Source organism: Neolamprologus multifasciatus, chromosome 19, assembly GCF_963576455.1.
Source record: "Neolamprologus multifasciatus chromosome 19, fNeoMul1.2, whole genome shotgun sequence".
Lineage (NCBI taxonomy): Eukaryota > Metazoa > Chordata > Actinopteri > Cichliformes > Cichlidae > Neolamprologus > Neolamprologus multifasciatus.
The window spans coordinates 16,228,475-16,253,517 of NC_140457.1; the positions used below are offsets into that span (position 1 = coordinate 16,228,475).

At 38.5% G+C, this 25,043-nt stretch overlaps 1 protein-coding gene across 1 annotated transcript; it reads left to right on the forward strand.

Annotated features, from left to right (window-relative positions):
* Positions 1-125: 125 nt before the first annotated feature.
* Positions 126-23,817, forward strand: wdr25 (WD repeat domain 25). The gene is made up of 7 exons (XM_085142618.1): positions 126-268; positions 938-1,650; positions 7,354-7,501; positions 17,216-17,346; positions 18,642-18,812; positions 19,223-19,363; positions 21,633-23,817. The coding sequence occupies exons 2-7, from the start codon at positions 952-954 to the stop codon at positions 21,852-21,854; spliced, it is 1,512 nt and encodes a 503-aa protein (XP_084998744.1). The 5' UTR covers positions 126-268; positions 938-951; the 3' UTR covers positions 21,855-23,817.
* Positions 23,818-25,043: the final 1,226 nt, after the last annotated feature.

Sequence of the window (25,043 nt, forward strand, 5' to 3'; positions counted from 1 at the left end):
CAGTTTGATTTCCTACGAAACCCATGAGTTTAACTAAATGTACAGAAATATAATACGTCGGAAGACAGAGGGAGTCGCTTCAGATCCGGCCTTTTCAAAATAAGAGCTTTTAATTTAAGTGGGCGTGTTATTTCAATTGGCAAACGGTAACAGTACTTTTATGCTGAAATGCTACGTTTACTCGAATTGTTTTGCGGGATTCTGAACCTAAAGCATGACTGTATTCGTGCTCTGTGCCGGATAATGTGATTATTTCTGCAGAGTACAGGTACAATAATTAAGAATACAAACAACAATTAAATGGTAGCTTTCTGTGTTTATAGTCTCTGTTAAGTTTCCAAACATAGAGGCAAACGACCATAGTTAGCTACTTTTGCTATACTTGGTGGAAGCAGTGCTTGTCATAGAGATGTTATTAATCCAAAATTCTTACGTCAAATACCTCCAATTAGCATGCATGCTAATTATTGACCGTAACTGTACGCTATCCTAAGGTGGGAAGTTGACAAACCTGCCTTTTGCTGTCTCTGTTTTGGACAATCTAAGTGTGTAATCACCGGTAATTAACACGTAATGCTAACAGCCAGCTTTTAAAAAAGCATCGCATATGATTCCGAATCTCCCAAAACATCACCTCATGTCCGTTTTTGTTATTAATAAAATGGTCAGCAACTTGTTTACCTGAATAGTTTCCCCCTAGTATCTTTAGCTGGTGTCTGGGGTATTATTTTAGAAATAGTCGGTAAAGCAAAACAAATGTTAAGATTTGTTGTTAAAATTCCAGGTTAAATTATTTTAAAACCAAAAGCTGCTGTTGCAGGTTTAAACCTTAAAGAGTGACAAGCATGTTTACCACCTTTAGTTGCAGGAGTACATGTAGCCACTAGATGTCACCGTCGGGCCTCTAATGAAACAACTCATGCCTCTCTGTTTTCAGATTTTCATGTGAAGATGTCTTCATTAGTGGACTATGAAGATTCAGAGTCAGAGGATGACTCACTGGATCAGAGAGTAGAAGGAGCAACAGATTCTGCTCAAACAGAAGAAAACCAAGACACTAATATTGTCAAGGTTATATCTTACCCTGGAAGATTTGTGTCTGACCAGACAGTGTGGGAATATCATAAAAATATGGCAGAAACAAGCAGGTCTTCACTCTATCCTCACTCCCAGCCACAGAGCTTTACTAACTCGAAAAGAAGATGTGGAGGTGCAGCAGATTTTAGAAATACTGAAACATCTTTGAATTTGCCTGATAGTCAGAGGGAGATGGCATCCCCGCAGGCTCTTCCATGCATGCCACAAAGTTTAGGCAATGCTGCAAACTCGGCAAAAAGACAGCAAACTGTCCCATCTGGTGTCAGACCGTATATCCCTAAGAGGAAGAGACTTGCCACTTCAGAGGGAGTGGAGCTAAAGCACCCAGCAGAGCAAGTCCTAGGGAATCAGGCCAGAGAAAGTCAGATTCTCTCAGATGTGTCAGCAAGCCTGAAGCCATATCTTGCTCAAACGCCCAGCATGACAGGGATACCCAGGAGGCTTCTGATGAGCCTGGGAGGCCACCAGGGCCCAGTCAACACAGTGCAGTGGTGTCCTTTGCCCCATGTCAGCCATCTGTTGCTGTCTGCCTCCATAGACAAGACTTTCAAGGTAAAGAAAGCTACATTTGTTTTATAAATGATGTACAATAGTGAAGCTGTGGAAATACTTCAGTAGTGCTATGCTTTAAATAATGTAGACCTGATGTGTTGTTTTTCTTTTATTTAAACTGTCTTATACAATTAAATTAATCATTATATTTCCCCACTTATCTGTCTGTAACAGAATAGAATTTCAGTAGAAATAGAATAAAATATGCTATTTACTCTTGGGATGCTCCAGGTCCAGTTATAGCTAACTGCTTCATAAACATTGAAACGTAGAAACTATGCAGGGTTCAACATAACAAATAACCCTGCAGCCTGGGGCCATTAAAAAAGTATGTCGGTCAAGTTGATTGGCTAGCTGCTGACACATTTGGACCAATAATGTTGTTTCCACCAATCGATTTACCTGTGAACTGGCTGAAATGGACCCTCACTGACGAGCGTTTTTTTTTTTCTCACCATCAATATATCACATTAAAGAGGCAGTAAAGATCGCAATCTGTGCGGATAGCTTACATGTGAGAAAGGTGACCTGCTCCTAACCACAGTTGCATTAAGAAGAAGCTAAAATGTATGCAGATAAACTGATATTTAAATTTGTCAGGGGAGCAGTGGCAGCCATCCACCATCTCTCTTTGAAGCAACAAAACCTGCGGCATGCAAGTGCTAATTCAGGCTTTGGTTATATATATTTTTTTAGATATGAATTTATAATCTAAAAACACAAATCTACTAATACATTATGCGATATGCTTATACATTCAGCCAGCAGTATATAAGTGAATCAATAATTGGCTTTTGTTTGTGGGCACCATAAAAAGTCTGATCTGCTGATCTGTTGGCCCAGTGGAGAAAAATGCTATGTTGACAGGTTTCAGCTTTCATGTGGATATATATCACTCATCCAAAAACAGTTGTTTAATCTGCCACGAGGGTATCGTGTCCATACCTCTACAGCAGAATGTACCCAGCATGCAAGCTGAAGCTGCGAGAGCTAAGAGGATACTTGCTTACCTGACATGTAGTGTAATTGGAAGAGATACAGTGTCTGCCCTGCTGCCTCAATTTATAAATATACAATGTACCACTTTCTTTAGAATCATATCTGTCACTGTGTGTTGAATATATGTCAGGGCCCATGGGGCTTCCTGTCTCTCCTTCCCGATTTATCTCACTGTTTGTATTCTACCTCCCTCTCCTTTTCTCTGGTTCACACCAGGAAAACACTCCATCATTTCCCTGTTGTAAAGGTCAAGCAATGTAGCTAACTGCCTGCTATCGACTAAATATGTCTGTCCCATCATGAAATCAAATACTGCCCCAATATCCTGTGAGGATTTTGAATAATTAACGATTTAAATATGAATGACTATATTTGCATAATCTTACAAGTGCAGCGGTATGGTAGCCACCTCGTCTGGCACCTGGAAAGGGTTGTTTGGAACAGATGGTGGAGACTAGCAGAGGAGGGGAGGAGAAGACCTGTTTGTTTGTATGCATGGATTATCTCTTCTTCTCTCAGGCTGTCTAACCAGGCGTTTTCTGTGAAACCAATAAATAGAAGAAGTTCTCATACTTATTGTCGAGGACTGTGACAGCATTTTGAAATGTGGAATTTCAACATCAGACAATGAAGTGAAATAAGTATTTCATTATATTTCCTTAGATTTGTTGACAAATTCAGGTACTTCCAGGATAACTATTTTTTTTATAGTAATTTGATTTTTTTATGTAGAGAAGAAAAATCTTTTTCCCAAAAATATTTGAATTATATTAAATTAAATTAAATTAAATTTAATATAATTTTAAAAACTCAGTGAAAAGAAGAATGATCAATAAAAAAGTCAATATCTGTACTGTACTTGGGAAATTCAATTTTGCATAGCAACAATAAGCTTCCATTACTCCCATTTAAAAAATAGGGTTATTTTTTTATTTAGATGTTTTATATTTTTTCAATGCAACTGATAAAAATATAGTAATCCCACTCTGTGGCTATCTAACTGTATCCTGTGTAACCACTTCTGAAATATACAGATTGATGGATTAGGATTCAGGTCTTTTCCAAAGCAATTGGTGTGATGTGGTGGTGATGGTACAGAGCTCCACTGCTCCATATCAAACCAAAGCATCTGAATTTCACAAAGTTCTGCAAAAATCTATGAATCAGTGAATCTTCAAAGAAATGTTTTTTATTCGGTAAAAGTATCTGTGGTTTGAGATAACTACAAGATGGTACTGATTATTTCACCGCTTATTACATATTTAATTGAATATTCTGTACTTAAGATTTCAATTGATCGGTAAAGAAAGTAGTTGTCAGGAGTTCCTCGACTGATCTGGTAATCATTCGGTTTAGGGCTGTAACCTTTCCAGATTTTCACTTTACGATTATCATATTAAAAAAATCTAATCAAGACATATATAGAAAAACAGAAAAAAGTAATCACAATTATACAAAATCGATTAGTGTGATTAATCTGTATCTTTGTTCACTGTGTGTTGTCTTTTTTTTTTTTTTGGCAAATTCAACTCGAAATGCAAGTGAAATCACTGTTTACACAATCAGTGGCAACATTATCAAATGTGTATTTAAGATATAATATTGAGATTTCATTCTAAGTTAGCTCAGAGTGAGAGTTTACTGTAAACCTTTTACAACACAATTAATAGGAATTTGTTGGTATGCTCACAAAACACACCCAACAACACAGCACAGCACAAAACACAAGTATATGAAACAAATCAACCTATAAAGTAGTGCAAGCGTATTAGGGGACGGGGGAGTAGCAGATCACAACAGGGCACAGTACATACTGCCAAACAAAAAATGGTGTATTTTGTCTACAGACAACTTCAGATTAGAAGAACCTGCTTTTTTTATTTGGGAAGTGTTAACTGCCAGAGAAACAGTAACGCTCCCTGGGGTGTCCTGGTGTTGAAAGTAACAGGAAAACTGTTGAAAATGACACGTTGTTCATGCGGCGTCTATTTTCTTATTGCACATTATTATTTATTGACATAATTGAATGTATTTTATGGCTTTCAGCACTTTGACCACAGCTATTGTTTACTAGTCTGGTTTAATTGAGAGGAAGGACATAATGAATGAAATCCTAACATTCACCTCTCTGTACTCAAGTTCCTTCACTGACATGCTTTTGGTTCCTGACTTGTGTTGTTCAGTCCTGTCTGTCAGACTATTATTATTGTTATCCCAGCCGGCTTGGAGCTGATGTCACCATGGCTACGGCAGGTGTAAAGCAGCCGTTTTATGTTGATAACACGAATACCAATTTTAGTTTTAATTACCAAGAGTCATTTAGGAAGCAGATTACCCCAATGAGTCATTGCAGGGATCCCGCTCTGCATGTCTGTTAAGTGGCCGGTGAAATTAAAGGGGATGCAAATAAACAAGCACTCGTTTTCAGTGATGCACAAGTCTCGCTCGGTATTGGATTAATGCAACTGTGTGCAATGAATTGTTTTGTTATGCTGTGTATCATCGCTGCTGTCATTCACAGAGCTGAAGCTGTGGCCCTTTGTCAGACTTGTTATGTAGAAGTATGTTTGGTTTAATACTCTTCAGCTTTTTGGTCAATTTATATTGTTATCAGTTGCTTTTCTCTTAGATTTCCATGCTACCTTCAGATGGCAGTGTTTCCTTAAGCGGAAGATCATTCAGAGAAGAGGCTTATAGTGTTGTACAGTGAATGGGAGTAATTCCTAACAGATGCATCATGTCCATATTTAGTTTATTTCAATTAAAACATGCCTCTGTTTCTCTCTCTGCTACTTTTTCCCCACCCTGGAGGCATCTCTAGCATTCTGTTTGTCAGACTTCTGTCTGCTGGATTCAGATGTCGCTCTTCTCTGTCCATCTGTCTTCTTTGTGTCCTGTGGGAGCTGTGGTACAGTACTTTTTACTGTGTTTCATGTGCTGCATAGAAGAGTCGTATTTAATAATGAAACACAGAGAGAAGCACAAAGAGATCTGCAGTGCTCCGTAGATCTTAAAAGTTCCTCTGTGGCCCTGGCAGTGCTTGGGAGCCCAAAAAATCACCTCAGTGGGCACCAGTCCAGACCACCCACTGGATTTCAAGCTGGGTTTCAATGAGAACCTTTTTTCTTTCAGCATGTCTAGGAGAAAATCCTACTGGACCTTTTATGAAAGATATTTTATAATAATGATTTTGCCAAGTGAACTTTTTGAAAGCCATCACTTTGACTGAAGACATCACTTGAGCATTGTGGGTAATTACCACCTCCTTTATTTACACGCCACATTTTCACCATTATATCGTATTTCAAACCCGCAAGGTGTCACGGTGTGTAGTCATGACCGCCATGACAAACAGGAGGCAGCTGGGAGCTTTTCTCTCCTGCTCTGTTTTTTATCAGAGTAAACTCTGACAATACCAAAGCATTAAAGCCATTACAGCCCAGTGGGAATTGATTTATGGGCCCACTCAGAGGTAATTAGTTTGATTAATTCATTAGAAAGGCTGTTTCTCCCTTAAAATCCTACAGACAGACCCGATTTATATGGATGTTTTTCCTAGTTTTTCCAGCTCATCATTTCATTTCATTACAATGGAAGTGAGGTGAAAGTGGCCTATATTAAATCTTTCTCAGGTTTGAGGAGACTTCACACAGAAAAGGAGTTTGAGTTCCAAAGGACACAGCACAGGCACACACAGAATATTTTAGGTTTGTAAAATTTGTCCAAACCTGCTGCTTTTGATTTTCAGCAAGCTGCTTTAAAGCTTCGTCCAATTCAGACAAAAGTCAAACAAGTGCAGTCAGTTAAAAAAGAAAAAAACACTTGAGCATTGATGTACATATACCATAAACCCATGCTACATATATTCCATGTATCCATTTGTAGTTATGCACTCACAGTTCCATACTTATTTAATATTTGTTATATATACACACACATAAAAAAGAAAAGTAAAAAAACAACTTTTGGCTTATTTTATCATTTTCAATAACAGTAATAAAATTTTTCACCTTCACTCAGGGGCCCAAAAAATGAAAACAAATAAAGTTATCTTCTGTATGAATATCCTTTTCCAGAGTGCAGTGATACGTCCAAAGCATTTGACTTATTTGATATTCAATAGTTTTTTATAGTTTTACAGTATATGTGCACATTTCCCCCTTCGTGGTAGTGATGGCATTCAAGTATTTGACTTCCACATTATTATTACTATTAAACTTAACTAATAGATTTTATTGTCACATAATACATAGCTTGGTTCTGAATTTCATAACTGAGCTAAACCTCTCTAGAATGATACATTGACAGGAAGTTAACTGAATATTTGTATAAACTTTTCTTTGAATGTCAATTGGATCCTATGACCTAGGCTTCCATCTCCTTAATGTGGAGGGAAATGACTGCATGCCAAATCCTCTGATATATTTCCTTGTTCTTTATGTCATCAGATTGCGTAAAAGATCCAGGGTTCTTTTGTGTATCTCTATATATGTGATCATTTAAAACAACCCCTTAAGACCAAGCACAACCTACTGATTATGGATTTTGAACTCTTAGAAATTCATGCAGTCAGTTCTTGGCCTTTGAGTCTTTATTCCTGAACTGTCTTAATCTTGTGCACAGTCAGTGAAAAAACAACAAAAAAGACTGCAGTCTGGATAAATTTGTGAGTTTGGCGTGAATCCATGTGCCCATGTCTGGCAGGTGTGGGATGCAGCAGAGAGCGGGCGATGCCTCAGGGTTTACACCTGCCATTCGGGAGCTGTGCGCGACGCCTGTTGGACCCCCTGCGGGCGACACTTTCTCACCGGCTCATTTGACAACACGGCTGTGATCACTGATGTGGAGACGGGTGAGCAGCAGCAGCATTTCTTTCTGTAGTTCTGAAAAACCAAATGTCAAATAACAAACCACTGGCTTTACTTTTTCAAGTATATCACTGTGATTTTTCCCCTGAACCAAACTCAACACGAGATATAGTTTTGGATGTTCCCATACACAGGCAGAACGACTGTGGTGTGTATATTACATTTACTTAATTGGCTTGAAGTGTGAGCCTTTGTTTGATTAGATATTTTTCTCCAACCACGTTGCTGATGTTGTGGGACAACAAAACGCCTGTGCAATTTCACTTCATGCACATTTATTGTTTCTCAAACTCTGATTTAAAGTCAGTGTAGTAATTTATGTGTGGCGTAAATTTAAATTGCCTTGAGCCTCCAGAATCTGTTATTGCAGAGCTACTTCTCTCTCTGTCTCTGACTCTCTCTCTCTATAGTCGTGACTCATTTCAGGGACAACCTTTGAAATCTGAATTCCTCTAGCAAATGTCTCTGCAAAGATGTCTCCAAGCACAGCTAAGAAATGCTGCTTTCTTGCCTTTTAATATCAAAATAAAATAACAGGTATTTTGTTTTAATGCCCAATTTATGCTTTAGTGGGAAATCTACGTCATAACTTAGACGTAACCACAAACCCCTCTGAACTCTACAACATAACCTGACCTGCACACCCTCAGAAATGCAGCTACATGTTGGTTAGTGCTGCTGATAACTATTGTGGTGTACCAAAATCCACTTGGATTTAGGCACTTCAATTCATGTCAGTTCATTAAGTTACACATTTGGAACTTGAACACAGAATTTGGCTGTAGCCCAGGCACTTACTAGCATCTACTAGTTGGAACATTGGTGGTTGGTGGTTCGATCCCTGGCTGCGCCATCTGCATGCCTTGGGCAAGACACTAACCCTTAAGTTGCAATGCATCCATCGGACTTGAGTGCTATGGTATAGTAGAAGTGATACATATTACTAACAAAGTTGTGAATAATTTGCAAGAATAATACATTACTTTAGTTAGTTTTCCTGCAAATCAGCCTACAAATCTACAGTGGGACTACATTCTCTGGCCACTACATTAGGTATACCTGTTCAATGGCCTTTAACAAAATACATAATCAGCAAATTACATTGCAGTGCATTTAAGCATGTAAACAGCAAGATGATATGCTGAAATCTAAACTGAACATCATGCTGCTCTGAGCATTTTAGAAATGGCCGATCTACTGAGATTCTCCCACACAGCCATCTCTACAGGTTACAGAGAATGATCCAAAAAGAAAATAACCAGTAAGCCGCAGGTTGAAAATGCTTTGTTCAGATGAGAATGGCCAAACTGCTTTGTGATTTTTTTGCACTTTGAGCCACTTTGTAGTAATTGAACATCATTTAGGCGCCACAGTCTGCCTGAGTACTTGTGATCACAGTGTGCCCATTTTCTGATAATGATATTGTGCAATGTCACAAAGCTCAAATCATCGGAAACTATTTTTCTTGAGCGTAACTGCAAGGTCATTGTACTCAAATAGCCTCCGGGGTTGCCTGATCTCAATCCAACAGAGCATCTTTGTTATGTGGTGGAATGGGAGATTCACATCATGGATATGTCAGCAGTTTGACACTATCTTGTCAGGATAAACCAAAATCCCTGAGGACTGTTTCCAGCACCTTGCTCAATCTATGCCATGAAGAATTAATGCAGTTCAACAAAGTTGACATAATAAAGTAGACGTGAGTGTATATTGAATGCCTGTAGACTGTTTCATTCAGGTGGGAGGCAGATGTCTCAAATGAAAATCTAAAATAAAAGTCTATCTGTCTATCTTTTTATCTATCAATACAAGCATGGCAGTAAAGATGATAGTAAGTCATATATACAATCTGCCACAGAAGACTGCTTATTGAGCAATAAGAATAGTTACCATGAATGTTCTCAAATTCCTTGTATCTGAACAGAGAGAGAGAGAAAATTTCTTTGAAGCCCCCATGGCATCTGCATCCCTAGGGTCAACACATGGCAATGATGACTTGCTGCCGTTTTCACTTCCCCTCTAAGCTTGTCTGTCAATACTGTCAATAAAGCCTACGGATAATAGCTTGGGTAGCCCATTAAACACACAGACAGCTCCAGGAAGTGGATCAATAATGGATACATCACCACAGGAGCAGCTACCATGACCTTATACTGGATCGTCTCTAACCAAACCATAAACAAACAAATGCTTTTGGTCATATACAGCCAATAGGTTGATTGATTTTCATCCTTAAAATTGATATTTTAAGGATGAAGATCTGCACGAGAGCGCAATAAGGCTGCATTTCTATTGCAGCGTGTGATGAAGAAAATTCAATTTAGCTGAATATTAATGTGGGAGTTGGGAATTCCAGACCAGTTTCTGCACTACAGATGTGATGGAGCTCAGACCAAGTCACGAACACTTTAAAGCAAATCATATTCTGGCAGTGAAAAGAGCACATGGAATAAGCTACATGCATAATTTCCCTCATAATATGTTAAACAGATTCCAACATGCATGGGGTTTGAGTTCTCTTCACATCAAATGCTTTTCTGAAATATATGGCACTCACAACTCACCAAGGCTTTAGCTTAGTTATTCTACCAGCACCCCCCTCGCCATTCATGCAGCCTATATATCAATACTAGACTGGATGATGGGATACTCAGAAAGCTTGAGTGTTTGTGATGGCAGACTCTAATCATGATAAATGTCTATAAAATAAAATCTTTATGCTCTTCACGGTAATGCAGATCCTCTTAGCTGTAACAGGAAAAGCAGTTGGAGCCTTTGTGTTCAATTGAGCTCTCTTTGCAGAGGTATACTCGTCCTTGAATAAACAGCGAGAGTCTTCATGGACATCTGACTCATCATTTCACCACTGCATATCTACCCTCAGTGCTGCACTAATCATTATGTTTGCAAAGAAAAGTAATTTCCTATGCCTGTGTGTTCAGAATAGTATGTGAACCCATTTTCGTTGCAAACCTTTGCAGTTGTTTCTGTGTCCAGTTTAATTTGTAGAACCTTATACCCACTCCCAGCGGTCCAAGGCAAGCTGTCACAGCTGAATAGCAATAGCTTGGGGTGAAAACGATATAGGGAAGGCGAGTAGGTTAAGTGGCATAATGCTAAAAGAGAAACCGAGGAGAGGAATGTAAGATAAAGAGGACTTTTTAAAGTCAGAGAGGCTGAATAGTGGAATAAATTAATTAAGTATGGATGGCATTAGTGTGAAGCCCCAGCTTTTGTACGCACTCTAACGACCGTCTTCAGAAAAGCCGATCGTCTGATGACGGTGATGTAAAATATGTTCACCTATTTACATTCTCCCACAGGTTGATGTGTCATTTCATGCAAGAAAAAAGAAACAAAATTAGATCAGAGAAAAGCAATAATACACAATAGTTGTCTCTTGTAGTGTCTTCCAGCTCAGTTTAGTTTTGCATTACCTTATTTGATAAACCCAGGTGAAAGCTTCAGTAAAAGGTTGGTTGGTTGAGTTTCACATTAGTGCCACGGGCAGGCTTTTTTTTTTTGTTCCAGACTGAATTACAAGGCCAATAGTGCAAAACTAAATTATTGAGTCACACTGGGGATTGGAGTCTGGGGGTCATGCAACAGAAAATCTTTCTGGTTTTCAAAACACAGCTTAGATGCTGAAATTTCTTCTCCAGCCATGCAATCCATGTAACCCACACTGTCACGCTGGGTACATTTGAAAAAGTTAGATCAATGAATAAATGCACATTTTTATAAATAAGGAAAGAAAGGGAAGAAGTAGTAGCTTGCACACAGGTTAACAAAAAGTCAGATTTTGCAGTCAGTGCTCTTATTTCTTTCATCATATATAAAGAAATAGAGAGGCTTTTACAATATTACAGTATAAAAAAAACATCTTTCAGCATTCTTTCACACATTTTTATTCTACTGGAATATTTTCTTCAACATATTCAGTTCATTAGACTTCATTTGCACGTACCAAGAATTAACCACCACCGTGTTACTGTATAATCACAGGAGCCTCAAGCGTTGCACACGAAGAGGCAACGAATGCAAAAGCACACACCCGCAGTATTATTTCCTCTAAATGCCACCAGTATTTTGACCTACTTTGAAAGCTTCATTTTAGAGTAGCAACCTACTTGGTCAACACAGGCTTTATATAGTCGTCCCCCCCCCCCCCAAAGAAAATAAAACAAAAGAGCTTTCCTTCAAAAGACAAAGGATAAAACCCACATGACAGCATTTCTAACTTACATTAACGCCCATGCACTAAGAAAAGTAAAGGACTTGGAGGCTTTGTATGAGCTTCCGTGGTGATGGCATTCAAAAGCAGCCAACACAGAGAGGGGAGCATTCCCAGCAATTCAGTGTGCAGTATTTTGCAGTTGCTCAATACTTCATTTCTTTCTATTATTGAGCTTCTTTCCTGCCATTCGAGATGATCTGCTTTAACCTACAGCGTTTAGTCATTTAACTTGTCACCAACATAACCTGACAGCTAAAAAAGAGAGGATAAAGCAAAGACATAGTATTAATTAAAAACAAGATCACAGAAACATATCCAGAGTTAAAATATCAAGGGAAAGATTGTCAAATTGTTGCCAAATTTTAATCTTTTGTTCATATGTGCATCGTGTAAGTGAAGTTAGAGCTTAGTGCTTAAGTTGAAACATCTTCATTCTTCGTCTTTGCAACCTTGGCTTAAAACAACTGGCTTGATTCAGAGGATGAGCTGATGAGCTGTTGGCCCATTAAGAAAAATAAGGATTATTTTGTCCTGAAAAGCAGTGTAGGTAGAAAAAACGTGGTGCAAAGAGTAAGCATAGTATGTCAGCTATGACACGAAATTTGTGAGAACAGTTTTTCCTATTTTCATTTAAACACTAGGTTTAAGTTTTGTTTTTGTCATTACTTCCAGTACTACGTCACAATGATTAACTAAGCAGTGGCTCACTTTAGCTTAAAGCCGTCTTGGTTAATGAAACCTACTATGCAGTGTTGAAGGAAGTACATTAATTTTTTAAAATTAGGATTAAATTAATAAGTCATGTACAGTTATTTAAGGATTTTGCTACCTTTTCTATCAAGTCCAAGGGCATGGTTGAAATGAAAAATATAAAAATAAAACAGCCAAAAATACCGCTTATTAAGTCTACATCCAAAGCATTTTTTCGGATGTGGCGTGTCAGACTGAATAATGTGTTTCCTAACCTCTGCATAAGTGCAAAGACAGCACCCATAATGAGGCAGACTCGCTGCTTCTCTCTGCTCTGAAGGGCTCATCCCTGCTATCCCAGTCATCCCTAATGTCCTCTGCTCCAAGTCATCCACTGTTTGTCAGCACTACAGCACAATCACAATTCTTTCAACAGAATAAACTATTGTGAGGGAGGGACAGATCACTGCTGTCCTCCCGTATCTCCTCTCGCATGCCAGCTAATTAATCTTGCTTAATTAAAACATGATGAGGCCCTATTTATTATGAGGTGAATGTTTTCTCATTGTCTTGCTAAACACGAGTTTAAATCTCGATGACAGATCTTCTGCATATCGCTGTTGGTAAGCCAATTAAGCAGGAAGTATGAGCCTGATGAAACTGCCTGTTAAAACTTTGGATCAGACCAGTGCAGTCGTGAGTGAGTGAACTAGTCCACCATTAAAAGGAGAGAAGGTCCCTTTTTGGTGCAGTTTATTAGCTGTGAATCATTCCCCACTTCTAAAAAGTCTTGGTGGGAATATTGTGGAACAAGTCTATAATAAAGTATGTTTTTGTTGTGGGCTAACTGTCTAAGACTGTTTTAGATGTGGCCTTTGTTGTTTGTTCGATGAATTAATGAGAAGCCATTGAGCCCTGAGGTGCTCCACTTTGCATAGCCTTTGACAGAGTTGCTGGCTCATAGTCTTGTTTCATCGTTTTCCCAGGAAACTAATTTTTGGTTGCACCCTGTCAGGCTTAATTATATTTTAGCCCTTCGGTGTTTTTGTTTTATGTTTAAGTATGACATTTTTTAATTGACTGAGATAAAGCAGCCTCTAGCCAAAACAGTACTTTATACTCTGGTTTCTTTTCTCCACATCACATCTTTGTCAGTTTTATCTTTTTGTCTCGAGTGATGCTTAAATCCTCTCAGAAACTCATGTGTACAATGCCGCTGTCTGGAAATAGGGAGATAAAACTATCACTTAGGAAAGTTGTGCACTTTTGCAATATTTTCGATCGGTAGAAACTAGCAAGATTTTGTACTGAACACAAGAGTGCAGGTTGACTGAAAATGAGCAAACAGTGCTGCAAGAAATAAACAGCTTGCATGGTACAGCACACTGATTTACATTTGATATTTACAACAACAAAAAAGTGTGCTATCCTGAGGATTAGCACTGCTCTTCAGCAGACAGAAATGATGCTACATTCACAATATTCAGGTCACATGGACAGAGTCTAGACACAGCGGAAGGATACACTGTAAACAAATCTTTCTTTATAAACAGGTTGTATATAAAAGACAGACTAAGTCTCCATGTCTAGATGAAAACAATATAGAAAAGCCTTGAAGGTGGATTCTTTCTAATGGTGAGTAGTTAACCACTTAAGCCCCACGTCCCCGGTATCGGGGGCAAAAAGGAGGAGATCACGTTTAATCGGTTATAACACGGGATGAGAAATATAAGTCCAGACATGTGTGGTATCCACAGAAACCTCAGAATCTCAGCTAAAATGTCATACAAACCATTTCTACAACCAACAAACACACCAAAAACAAGCCGTGATTAAACGAGCAGTTACGTAAATGCGCAGAAGTCCGCTAAACAAACAAAACCGAACCAGAAATTCTTCAGACTTCACGTAACTGGTTAAAGATAAGCTAATAAGATAAGCTTCCAGGGCTATCACTGACTCCACACACGAAGTTTCACCACGATTAGACCAAAATTCACTGAATGAGCCGCTAAAGAGGACCACAAAAACACACAGCGGCGCAAATGCACTAAGACAGAAATTGGCTTACCGTCCTGATTTCCTCCGTTATTTTCGCCGGTAGCCAGTAGCCGGTAGCCACGTGATTAACAGTAGTTACCATGCCTACCTAGCCACATCAGAGCCGTTTTCCGTCAACAACCTCCATTTTAGACCCACCTACAGACACGTGACTGGACAGATGCCACTTGCAGTAAATTTGGGCCCAAGTGGGTTTTGGCATCACAACGTCTGATTGGTTGAAGTGATGTGAACGTGGTTACTTTGAAACTATTGGCTCAAACTAAAACTCAAACTTAAAAAGAGGTGTCAATCACGCAAATTGACCAAAAGAAACCAAAGTTACAGCCCCTCGGAGTTTAAAGGGCCAGAGGCCAATCAAACGCTCTATGCGCACTGCAGAAAAGGGCCGTTACCATGTAAATGTGTGGTTAATTCTTCATAAATATATTTTAAAAAAAAGCATTATGAGGCCTGTTAATAAAATTTATTAATTTCTGCTCTTTAATACCTAAAAAAATCAACTGGCATGGTGTCCAATTGTGTGCCAAAATTGGACATTTTTGTACAACGTCTGGATATTCATGTATTGACAGGGCTGTAGTTTTTCACTGTTTCACTTTAGAAACATAAATCTTTGCACAGATGATGCTTATATGTTGGTAACTGTATTTCTGGAACCAAATATGATCTGAGTCATATTTTTAAAAGGGTTATATGCTAAAAATTAAAAAAAATATATAGGCGAGGATGAAAATCTGCTTACTTTTTCTGTGTTCCAGTCTTAGTAACTTTGACACAGTAATATCTGCTTCAATATTTACACCTCTGATGAAATTTCCCAAGTGTTAGCTTTATTTTGATACCAAGATTGTAAGGACAGAGTTTGTAATTGCAGAGAAATAATCAATTAAATTTGGGCACTACATTTTCGAGCAGGAAGCTCAGAAACCCCCTTGGGGCTTAATAGAATTAATCTGACTTGAAAATGATCCCACTGCTCACTAGATTTATGACCTTAGTAAAAGACTTGAGTTTATGGTCTCAATTGGTAATTTTAAGTCTTGCTTAATGCAACATGATGTTCATGTTGTAAGTTAGGTTCTAATTCAGAGTAAACTATAGAGCAGGGTATAATTTAGGCATGCCTACCCTGTGATTGAAAAAAGGCTCCTGTTTGAGTGTGAAGCGTCCTCGGTTTCTTAGCCAGATCGTCGTGACACTAGGTTTCAATGCAAAAACCAGATCTGGAGCCTTCAAACCAGGAATCCACTAATCAATGGGGGACATCTTGTTGGCTTAGTCCATCTTTAATTTTAAAATATAAGAAATCTACATATTTAAATTAAATTAAATTTAAATCTACATTTACATGTAGCAGCAAGCATATCTAAAATTAAAGTACATACATAGCATGTGTAATTTCTGACAGTGTGAAGTGATGAGGAAGGCTTATAGGATTTCCACAACTGCCAAGCTTATCTTCAGTTTCTGCATTTATTCTCATTTATTTAGAATGTTTCTTTAATCAGTCTTTGATTCTGATTCTGATTTATTTTTACATTGTTACATTTATATCATGAAAGCAACTGAAATCTTTAGGATCCCATTATAAAGTAACAGAAATTGAAAACATTTTCTGATATGATTTGTCTTTCAGTTCAGACATAGTTGAGAGATGCCAAAATAAAAGCTGAATAAATGGAATTGAAAGTTAGTCAGTTGTAGCTCACTATTAGGCTCATGCTTGATTACACACACAGAACAGCTTTGGGCCATTTGGTGCCCCCACCCTATTGAACGCTCAGTTGTTTCTGTTAATACTATACTTATACTATTAAAAATGCATTATCATAATTGGGCAGTTCTGACCATAATACATTTTCTGTTAAGCAGTGGCAACAGGAAGATTCTTGGTTAAGGAGAATCAGGGTTAATCATTTTGGAACACACTCTCCACGCTTTTGTGTGAGTTCGTATTAAACTTGTCCCTGCCTGGAAATCTTTTCTTTCCTTTACTCTTCCATCATTCCCCTGGCCCTACATTACACGCAGAGTTTAATGCTCACAAATGTAATGCATGTGTCAATGGAACTGAAACTGGATCCCCAAAATGTGCTCAATTAATAAACCAAAGAGAAGTATCTGGAAAAGTTGCATGTGTGGGGTAATGCAGCTAAAATGTATGCTGTGTTTAGTTTGGCTTTGACAGCTGAGAAAGAAAATTCCTGCCATTTACCTTAATTCATATAGTCTCTTTTTTTTTTGCTTGTTTTGGGACAATCAAGCATATAGTAAATAGTCTGTATTTACTCAGATTTATTGTTGAGCCTTTATTTTTGTGTGTTTTTGATACCAGATTAATGATTAGTGATTAATCGTCCAGCCATATTCTCAGTTTATCAGTGGATCTTTATGTCTGTGACATTTTAATGATAATGAATCAATTTAGCAGTAATTCAGCAATTTTCAGTTTTTAGTTGAAGTGCTGATCTTGACATTTATAAATGTGGACGCAGTAAAGAACAGTAAAGTAGAACAATAACAATATAACAATAACTCTAATGATTAATTCAGTTAAAGAAATATAGTTTATAATCAATCTTGACAAACCTGACACTTCTGCATTCACAAATTATCAGCATGATGTTGTAAATTATTCATAGTAAACATACACAAACATACACAAACACAAGATTTCTGTCATGTTTTTTTTTCTCTTTTGTAGGGCAGCCAACAGTGAAAGTGGACAACGAGTTTAAGGTGATGTGTGCGGCCGTGCATCCCAGCAACCCGGAGGTTTTCCTGTGTGGAGGTTACAGTTCAGCAGTCAAGGCGTGGGACTCTCGCAGCTGCAAGGTCAAATATTTATTACCCTCCCTACAGTAGATTTATCATTTTAATTTTCTGTGGGGTTTTTTACCTTCAGAAATCTAAATGAATACAGTTAAAACACATCCTCTTTGTTCAACACTGCTACACGCTCGGTTTCACATGAGTACAAACATACAAGTCTATATTTCACTTTGTGCAATGACCCTCTAGATAATGCTTCAGCATGCACAGGAAGAATGCAGGTTATATCACTAATTGTTCAAAGCAAATTTTAATTTAATCCTGGCTGCATAAATTGTTCCTGTGAAGCTGCAACCTAATATTGCTATTAAGCTTAATGGACTGTTTTATATGATAATCCTATTCACTTCTTCAGAATGTGAATGCTCACATGAATGTTCACTTGGCGAACTGAATCGTTCCTCTGCATGTTTAGACTTAATGCACTGAAGATGTTTCTGCTAGCAGGTGTTAGTATGAGTTGTGGACAGAGAGCAATCCTTAGAAAATATGTTGTTAAGGCCGATGGTTATGGCTGCCTGTGACTCTTGACTGTTAGCTGTTCCATTCAGGATCAAATTACCCATATTGGATAGAAAATTCAAGTCAGCCACCTATGTCATAATTTTGCTGATATCCAAATGGATTCAAGAAGCAGAAAGGATTTGTGAGACTGATCTGCCACATTATGTTACAGGTCACTCAATCAGCCAATTAAATCTTTATTTTGAACATAAAAGTGCCAAATAATATATCATATCGGAAAAAAAGTTGACTATTTTCCATTTAAAAATGAGCAGGAGGAAGCAAATGCTAATTAATTCCTATCCCTATCTAGCTCATACACATATGATATATGTATATATTATATGTGTCATATATATGATATCATATGACACATATAATATATATATATATATATATATATATTTTTTTTTTTTTTTTTTTTTTTTTTTTTGCCAAAAATAAAGTTAGAGGATGCTTTAAGCAGCAGGTAAAGGGTTAAAGGTTAAATTCTCAGTGCAGAGGAGCCGGTAGCCATCCACTGTGTAGCTTTTTAAAAATTTTATTAATCATCAATAAATTGATACTTCAGGGTGTGCTTTATTGCGAATTGAAACCACAATATATATGTTCTCCATTGCTGTGCACTCTGTCATCATTTGACAGCAAGTCTTTACAGCCACAAGGACACGTGGAGCTGTTATCTTGCCTTCCCCCTTAATGACAGAGGTCTAGATGTTCCTCTCCCCTGTTTATTTCTCTTCTTGGCTGAGTGCTTCTACGGGTCATCCGTGTATATGTATGTGTGTTACCAGGTGGTGAAAGTTTACCAAGCCGGCATCCAGCAGACCTTGGACATAGTCTTTCTGAGAGGCGGAGTGACTTTTATAACAAGCTCTGACTGCGTGAGCAAAGACTCTGCAGACCGCACCCTCATTGCCTGGGACTATGAGACCACAGCCAAAGTCTCCAACCAAATCTACCATGTAAGATATCTGTGTATGTGATAAAGAAAAAAAAAGTAGGTCTAATTACATGAGGTTTGGCTGGTATATGAAATTAAATGTATAATCTTAAGAGACTCATTTTTAATTTAACATTTAAGGTTTAATAACCTTTGTGCTTTTTTATACAGGATAACTTCTCATTCTGAACAGTTTTGAGTGTATATTCTCTTTACTCATTGGAATAGATTGAAAATGATGGTCAAAATAAAAAATATTACTACATATACACAGTGGATTGATCATAAACCTTTATACCATTGTACAAACCTTTTTTTTTTATCATTAATACACTAGTTAACATGGAGCTGACTTCACCATAAGTAATAACAAGAAAAGGTCAAATAGTGAATTAATTTCCCTTCTCATTCTTCTTCTCATTTGGCCACCAGGAGCGTTACACGTGCCCGAGCCTGGCTCTCCACCCGCTGGAAGACTCCTTTGTTGCCCAGACCAATGGGAACTACATAGCAGTGTTCTCCTCCCAGCAGCCGTATAGAATGAACAAAAGGCGGCGGTTCGAAGGACACAAGGTCAGTATCGACTGGGGGTTACGCAGGCGTAATCCATACTGAATAGCACTGCAGTCAGATGTACACAGACACACACACACAGAAATACAACTTCCGCAACATCCCACCCCACACAGCTTTAATTGCAACCTACATGCTTCATTGTCTTTACCAAGATTCATAGCAGTGTTTCCTCCCAAAAAAACAAACCCACCAAATACAATACAACAGTTCCACTGAGGGAGGCAACAGGAGCAGCATATGGCAGCACATTTGAAATATCACTGAAAAATGCAGCACTGCTAGTGTGGCATTTGGACTGTTGTTTACAATAATTGACAGGAAACAAATGGGTTTCGCACATTCCAGGTCCATTTTTGCTTTTCTCTTTTTGGTACAGCACTAAAAATCAACAAAAAAGAAACAACGTGGCAGAAAAGACTTAGAGTTTTGTTTCACAAGCATTTTGTATTTTATTTACTATATACTACAATAAGACAGATGTTTCTTATAATTACCTTATAATAACCTTTGCGTTATTGTGATTATATTACTGAAAGCATTGGTAATTAGTTGCTATGATGACTAAAACACAGACATATCCATAATTTTTCTGCTCCTCCTACCATATTGGTAGGACACAATGATCACTTAATGGGTATTCACCCAAATGGTGCACAAGGTTAAGCTCACATTTGTTGTTTTACAGCCAATAGCCTGTGAATTATGATGGATTGTGAGCCAGTTGCGCTACTACATCATTGATGACAAGGTTTTAATCCAGTCTTAACAGAAGCATTACATACTCTAACAAGAAGTTTAATACAATGAGCATGAACTGTAGTAACCCATTATTTTCCACAGGTGCAGTCTATAACTTGAAACCACTTGTTATGTAAAAATATGCACACTTGAGTCTGGGCTTTGTGCCATAAGAAATAACCAGTTGTATTACAGTAAAGTTTAGATGAAGAAGTAATGAGCTTTTATTCAGCTTAAAACACAAAGTCCAAAATTGACAAAAAAATACACAAAGCAGGGGTCTAGGAATCATCTAATACACAAAACAACACAAAAACACGGGACTATTTATAGAACAAGGACTATTTGGGGATTGGAAACAGGAGGGAAATGATAGACAGGTGAAAGTAATCAAGCCAATCGGACAGAGTGGAAGTAAAGTCCAAAAAGTGACACGAAAGAAACGGAGCTATCGCAGCAAATCAACAGCCCTAAAATGTCTGCTGAACATGGATACAGGATTCAAACTATACAAGGGAACACTGTAGGACATAAGCATAAAGAAAGAAAGATAGGACAAAGGAAGGAAGGACAATAAACTAGAAGTAGGGACTCAAGCTAAATAAAGTATAATGACTGAAAACTAAGGCAACTTAGCAGAATATGGTGCTTCCAGAAAGCATTTTAAAGTATTTACAGTGCTTTAGTTCTTCAACATTTAGCCTAATTCCAGATTGGATTAAATTCATATTCACCTCAAAATTCTACAATTACCCCATAATGTCAAAGTGAAAAATAATTGCTTGAAATTATTGCATATTTTAAAAAATATAAATATAACATGTACATGAAAACAAAAATTGAGCTCAGGTGGGTTCCGTGTCCACTGATTATCTGTCAGATTTTTCTACAACTTCACTGGAGTCCACCTATGGTAAAGTCAATTGATTGTTACTGTGGGGTATTGTTCGTCGGATTTAGGGTTTAACATGAAAAAACACGTCTAGCGCTGCGAATGCTTTCTGTTTATTCCACAGCACCTGACGAGATTTATGTTTCTGGGGGTTCGTTATGCAAAGTGACGACCTAAAGTGGGTTGGTGTGGATACAGACTCGCACTTCATTCAAAATTTAACCAAGAAAATCACTAAGTAAGAAGATGAGCCCAACTTAAAGTTAAAAGGTTAGAGTGTTATTCTGCTTCCTTCTGTAATCCTTTGTCAGTGTTCAGTCCATCAAAAACAAGACTACACTTAAACTGTCTACACAAATCAAGAGTTGCCTCTGCAGTGTTTGTAGGTATAAATCAACAGTATGCAGACACCATCAAGGTGCCTGCACTCTGTCTGTAGATTTTTCCTCCCCTGGGACTTTCCCCAGTTATTTGTGACATTAAATGTATGCAGGTAAAGGAGGATGAGAGCTGTTCTTTGATTTCCCTGTAACAATTGCTTTTTGTTCTGAAGGTTGAGCCAACACGATTCTGATTAGTTCTCTAAAATCTCCTCTGAGCCGCTATAAATGGATTGTAACATATTTTTTGTTCTAGGTGGAGGGATATGCAATAAAGTGTGGCTTTTCTCTGGATGGAACTATCCTGGCCTCAGGGAGCTCCACTGGCTCCGCTCACTTCTATGACTATCACACAGCTCATATGCTTCACACCCTCCGTGCCCATAGCCAGCCCTGCCTTTGTGTGTCTCAGCATCCCGTCTTACCTACGACTGTGGCTACTTGTGACTGGGGCGGTGAGATCAAGGTCTGGCACTGACAACCAGCTATGAACAAAGAGAATATAAACTTAAAACGTACAGGTTGGCCATGATATGGAAGACTGTATTAAACAGAAACATCATGTGCACATTTATCTTCAAGACTATAGCTTTCATAATCTCTTGGCAAAAGATAAGAAGAACTTGGCAAAAAATGCTGAAAGTCAGCAAATCTACTATCTACTGATTCCTTTGGAAAACATTTTTTTACACTGATGTATGATCTTGCAAAGCTTTCACATCATAATAAAAAAAAAACTAACTCGATTTCAGTCGCTATGGTGTCATCTCACTTTAAGCGTTTTATTCATATTTGTCCCATCTGTTCACATCCTGTAATCTTGGTGGATGAAATGAAAACAGTTGAAGTTACACTGTATGAGATCAAAGGAAGCTTCTTTACAGTTAAGAGTTCAAAGAGTGAACTATTGTTATGGGTTTTATCTAAAGTGGTAGGCGGTGGAAAAGTAGTCTAGCTGCACATATGCCCACAAAAACACCCCAGTGCTTTTATAGTCCTGCCTTTCACCCCAAATACAGCAAGGGATTTCATCATCACCGTAGTCTTCAAGGTTTTGTCAAAATAAAAATAAAAACATCTCTCTGGGTGGTTTTTAATCAGAAGTGTTTTTCATTCCACATTCTGCATACACATCACTTTTCTTATTCCCTTTTCTTCTCTCGGGCTCTGATATGACATTTCCTTTCACACTGCATCAAAGAAAGACAACCAGAGAACTAAAAAAATATACCATCATCTGTCAAAGCATTGCCAAGTTCTCCCAGAGTCCTGCCAGTCAACAGCAGAGCATTGAAGTGCAGATGCTTGTGATCTTTTTTCAGTATATATAGTAGAAACATCCTTATCCTTGTTTATAGGGAAAAATCGAATGTGTAAATAGTTTCCCCTGTTTTGTAACGCCTATGCTTATTTTACCTCAGTTAATGATACAGAAAGCATCATTGTAGTTGTCTTTAAAAGGCCCCTAAATGATTTTTAAAGCAGTTTTTTTAATTAATCTGCATCTACATACAGTGGGGCAAAAAAGTATTTAGTCAGCCACCGATTGTGCAAGTTCCCCCACTTAAAATGATGACAGAGGTCAGTAATTTGCACCAGAGGTACACTTCAACTGTGAGAGACAGAATGTGAAAAAAAAATCCATGAATTCACATGGTAGGATTTGTAAAGAATTTATTCGTAAATCAGGGTGGAAAATAAGTATTTGGTCACCTCAAACAAGGAAAATCCCTGGCTCTCACAGACCTGTAACGTCTTCTGTAAGAAGCTTTTCTGTCCCCCACTCGTTACCTGTATGAATGGCACCTGTTTGACCTCATCATCTGTATAAAAGACATGTTCACAGCCTCAACCAGTCAGACTCCAAACTCCGCCATGGCCAAGACCAAAGAGCTTTCGAAGGACACCAGGAAAAGAATTGTAGACCTGCACCAGACTGGGAAGAGTGAATCTACAATAGGCAAGCAGCTTGGTGTGAAAAAATCAACTGTGGGAACAATCATCAGAAAATGGAAGACATACAAGACCACTGATAATCTCCCTCGATCTGGGGCTCCACGCAAGATCTCATCCCGTGGGGTCAAAATGATCATGAGAACGGTGAGCAAAGATCCCAGAACCACACGGGGGGACCTGGTGAATGACCTGCAGAGAGCTGGGACCAAAGTAACAAAGGTCACCATCAGTAACACACTACAACGGCAGGGAATCAAATCCCGCAGTGCCAGACGTGTTCCGCTGCTGAAGCCAGTGCATGTCCAGGCCCGTCTGAAGTTTGCCAGAGAGCACATGGATGATACAGCAGAGGATTGGGAGAATGTCATGTGGTCAGATGAAACCAAAGTAGAACTTTTTGGTATAAACTCAACTCGTCGTGTTTGGAGGAAGAAGAATACTGAGTTGCATCCCAAGAACACCATACCTACTGTGAAGCATGGGGACAAGGGGACAGGACGACTGATCCGTGTTAAGGACAGAATGAATGGGGTCAAGTATCGTAAGATTTTGAGCCAAAACCTCCTTCCATCAGTGAGAACTTTGAAGATGAAACGAGGCTGGGTCTTCCAACATGACAATGATCCAAAACACACCGCCCGGGCAACAAAGGAGTGGCTCCGTAAGAAGCATTTGAAAGTCCTGGAGTGGCCTAGCCAGTCTCCAGACCTCAACCCCATAGAAAATCTGTGGCGGGAGTTGAAAGTCCGTGTTGCTCGGCGACAGCCCCAAAACATCACTGCTCTTGAGAAGATCTGCATGGAGGAATGGGCCAAAATACCAGCTACTGTGTGTGCAAACCTGGTAAAGACCTATAGTAAACGTTTGACCTCTGTTATTGCCAACAAAGGTTATGTTACAAAGTATTGAGTTGTATTTTTGTTATTGACCAAATACTTATTTTCCACCCTGATTTACGAATAAATTCTTTACAAATCCTACCATGTGAATTCATGGATTTTTTTTTTTCACATTCTGTCTCTCACAGTTGAAGTGTACCTCTGGTGCAAATTACTGACCTCTGTCATCATTTTAAGTGGGGGAACTTGCACAATCGGTGGCTGACTAAATACTTTTTTGCCCCACTGTACATAGTCCACCGTAAGAATAAGAAGGAAGAATGCCATCCTGTGGAAAAACATACTGTTCCCTTACTACTTCCATAGGAAATAAAGTAGAAGCCAGGTGCTGTTAATCAGATGAGTTAATGATCAGGAAGTGCGACCACCTCAGTAAAAGACCAAGAGCTACTACTAAAAATGACATGGCAGCATGACGTCTGGAACAATGCCCTCTATAAAGATGGGACCAAAGTGGAGAAGTTTGGCTATAATGCAGATGTTTCACCATGTTTGGTGAAAACTAAAGAAAGCATATCAGCATGGTGGTGGAGGCGTAATGTTTTGGGCTCGCTTTGCAGCCACTGAACCTGAGGAGCTTACAGTCAATGAGTCGACCAGTATCCTAGAGTCAAACAAGAAGCCATCTTTGTCAGATGACATACAGGCCATGCAACAATGATCCCAAGCATACCAGCACCAGAATGGCTGAAAAAGAAAAGAATCAAGGTGTTGCAATGGCCCAGTCAAAGATTGAAAGGCTGCAGTGGCACCTTAAGAGAGCTGTCCTTAAATAAAAGCCTGCAGACCTTAATGAGCGGAAGCAGTATTAA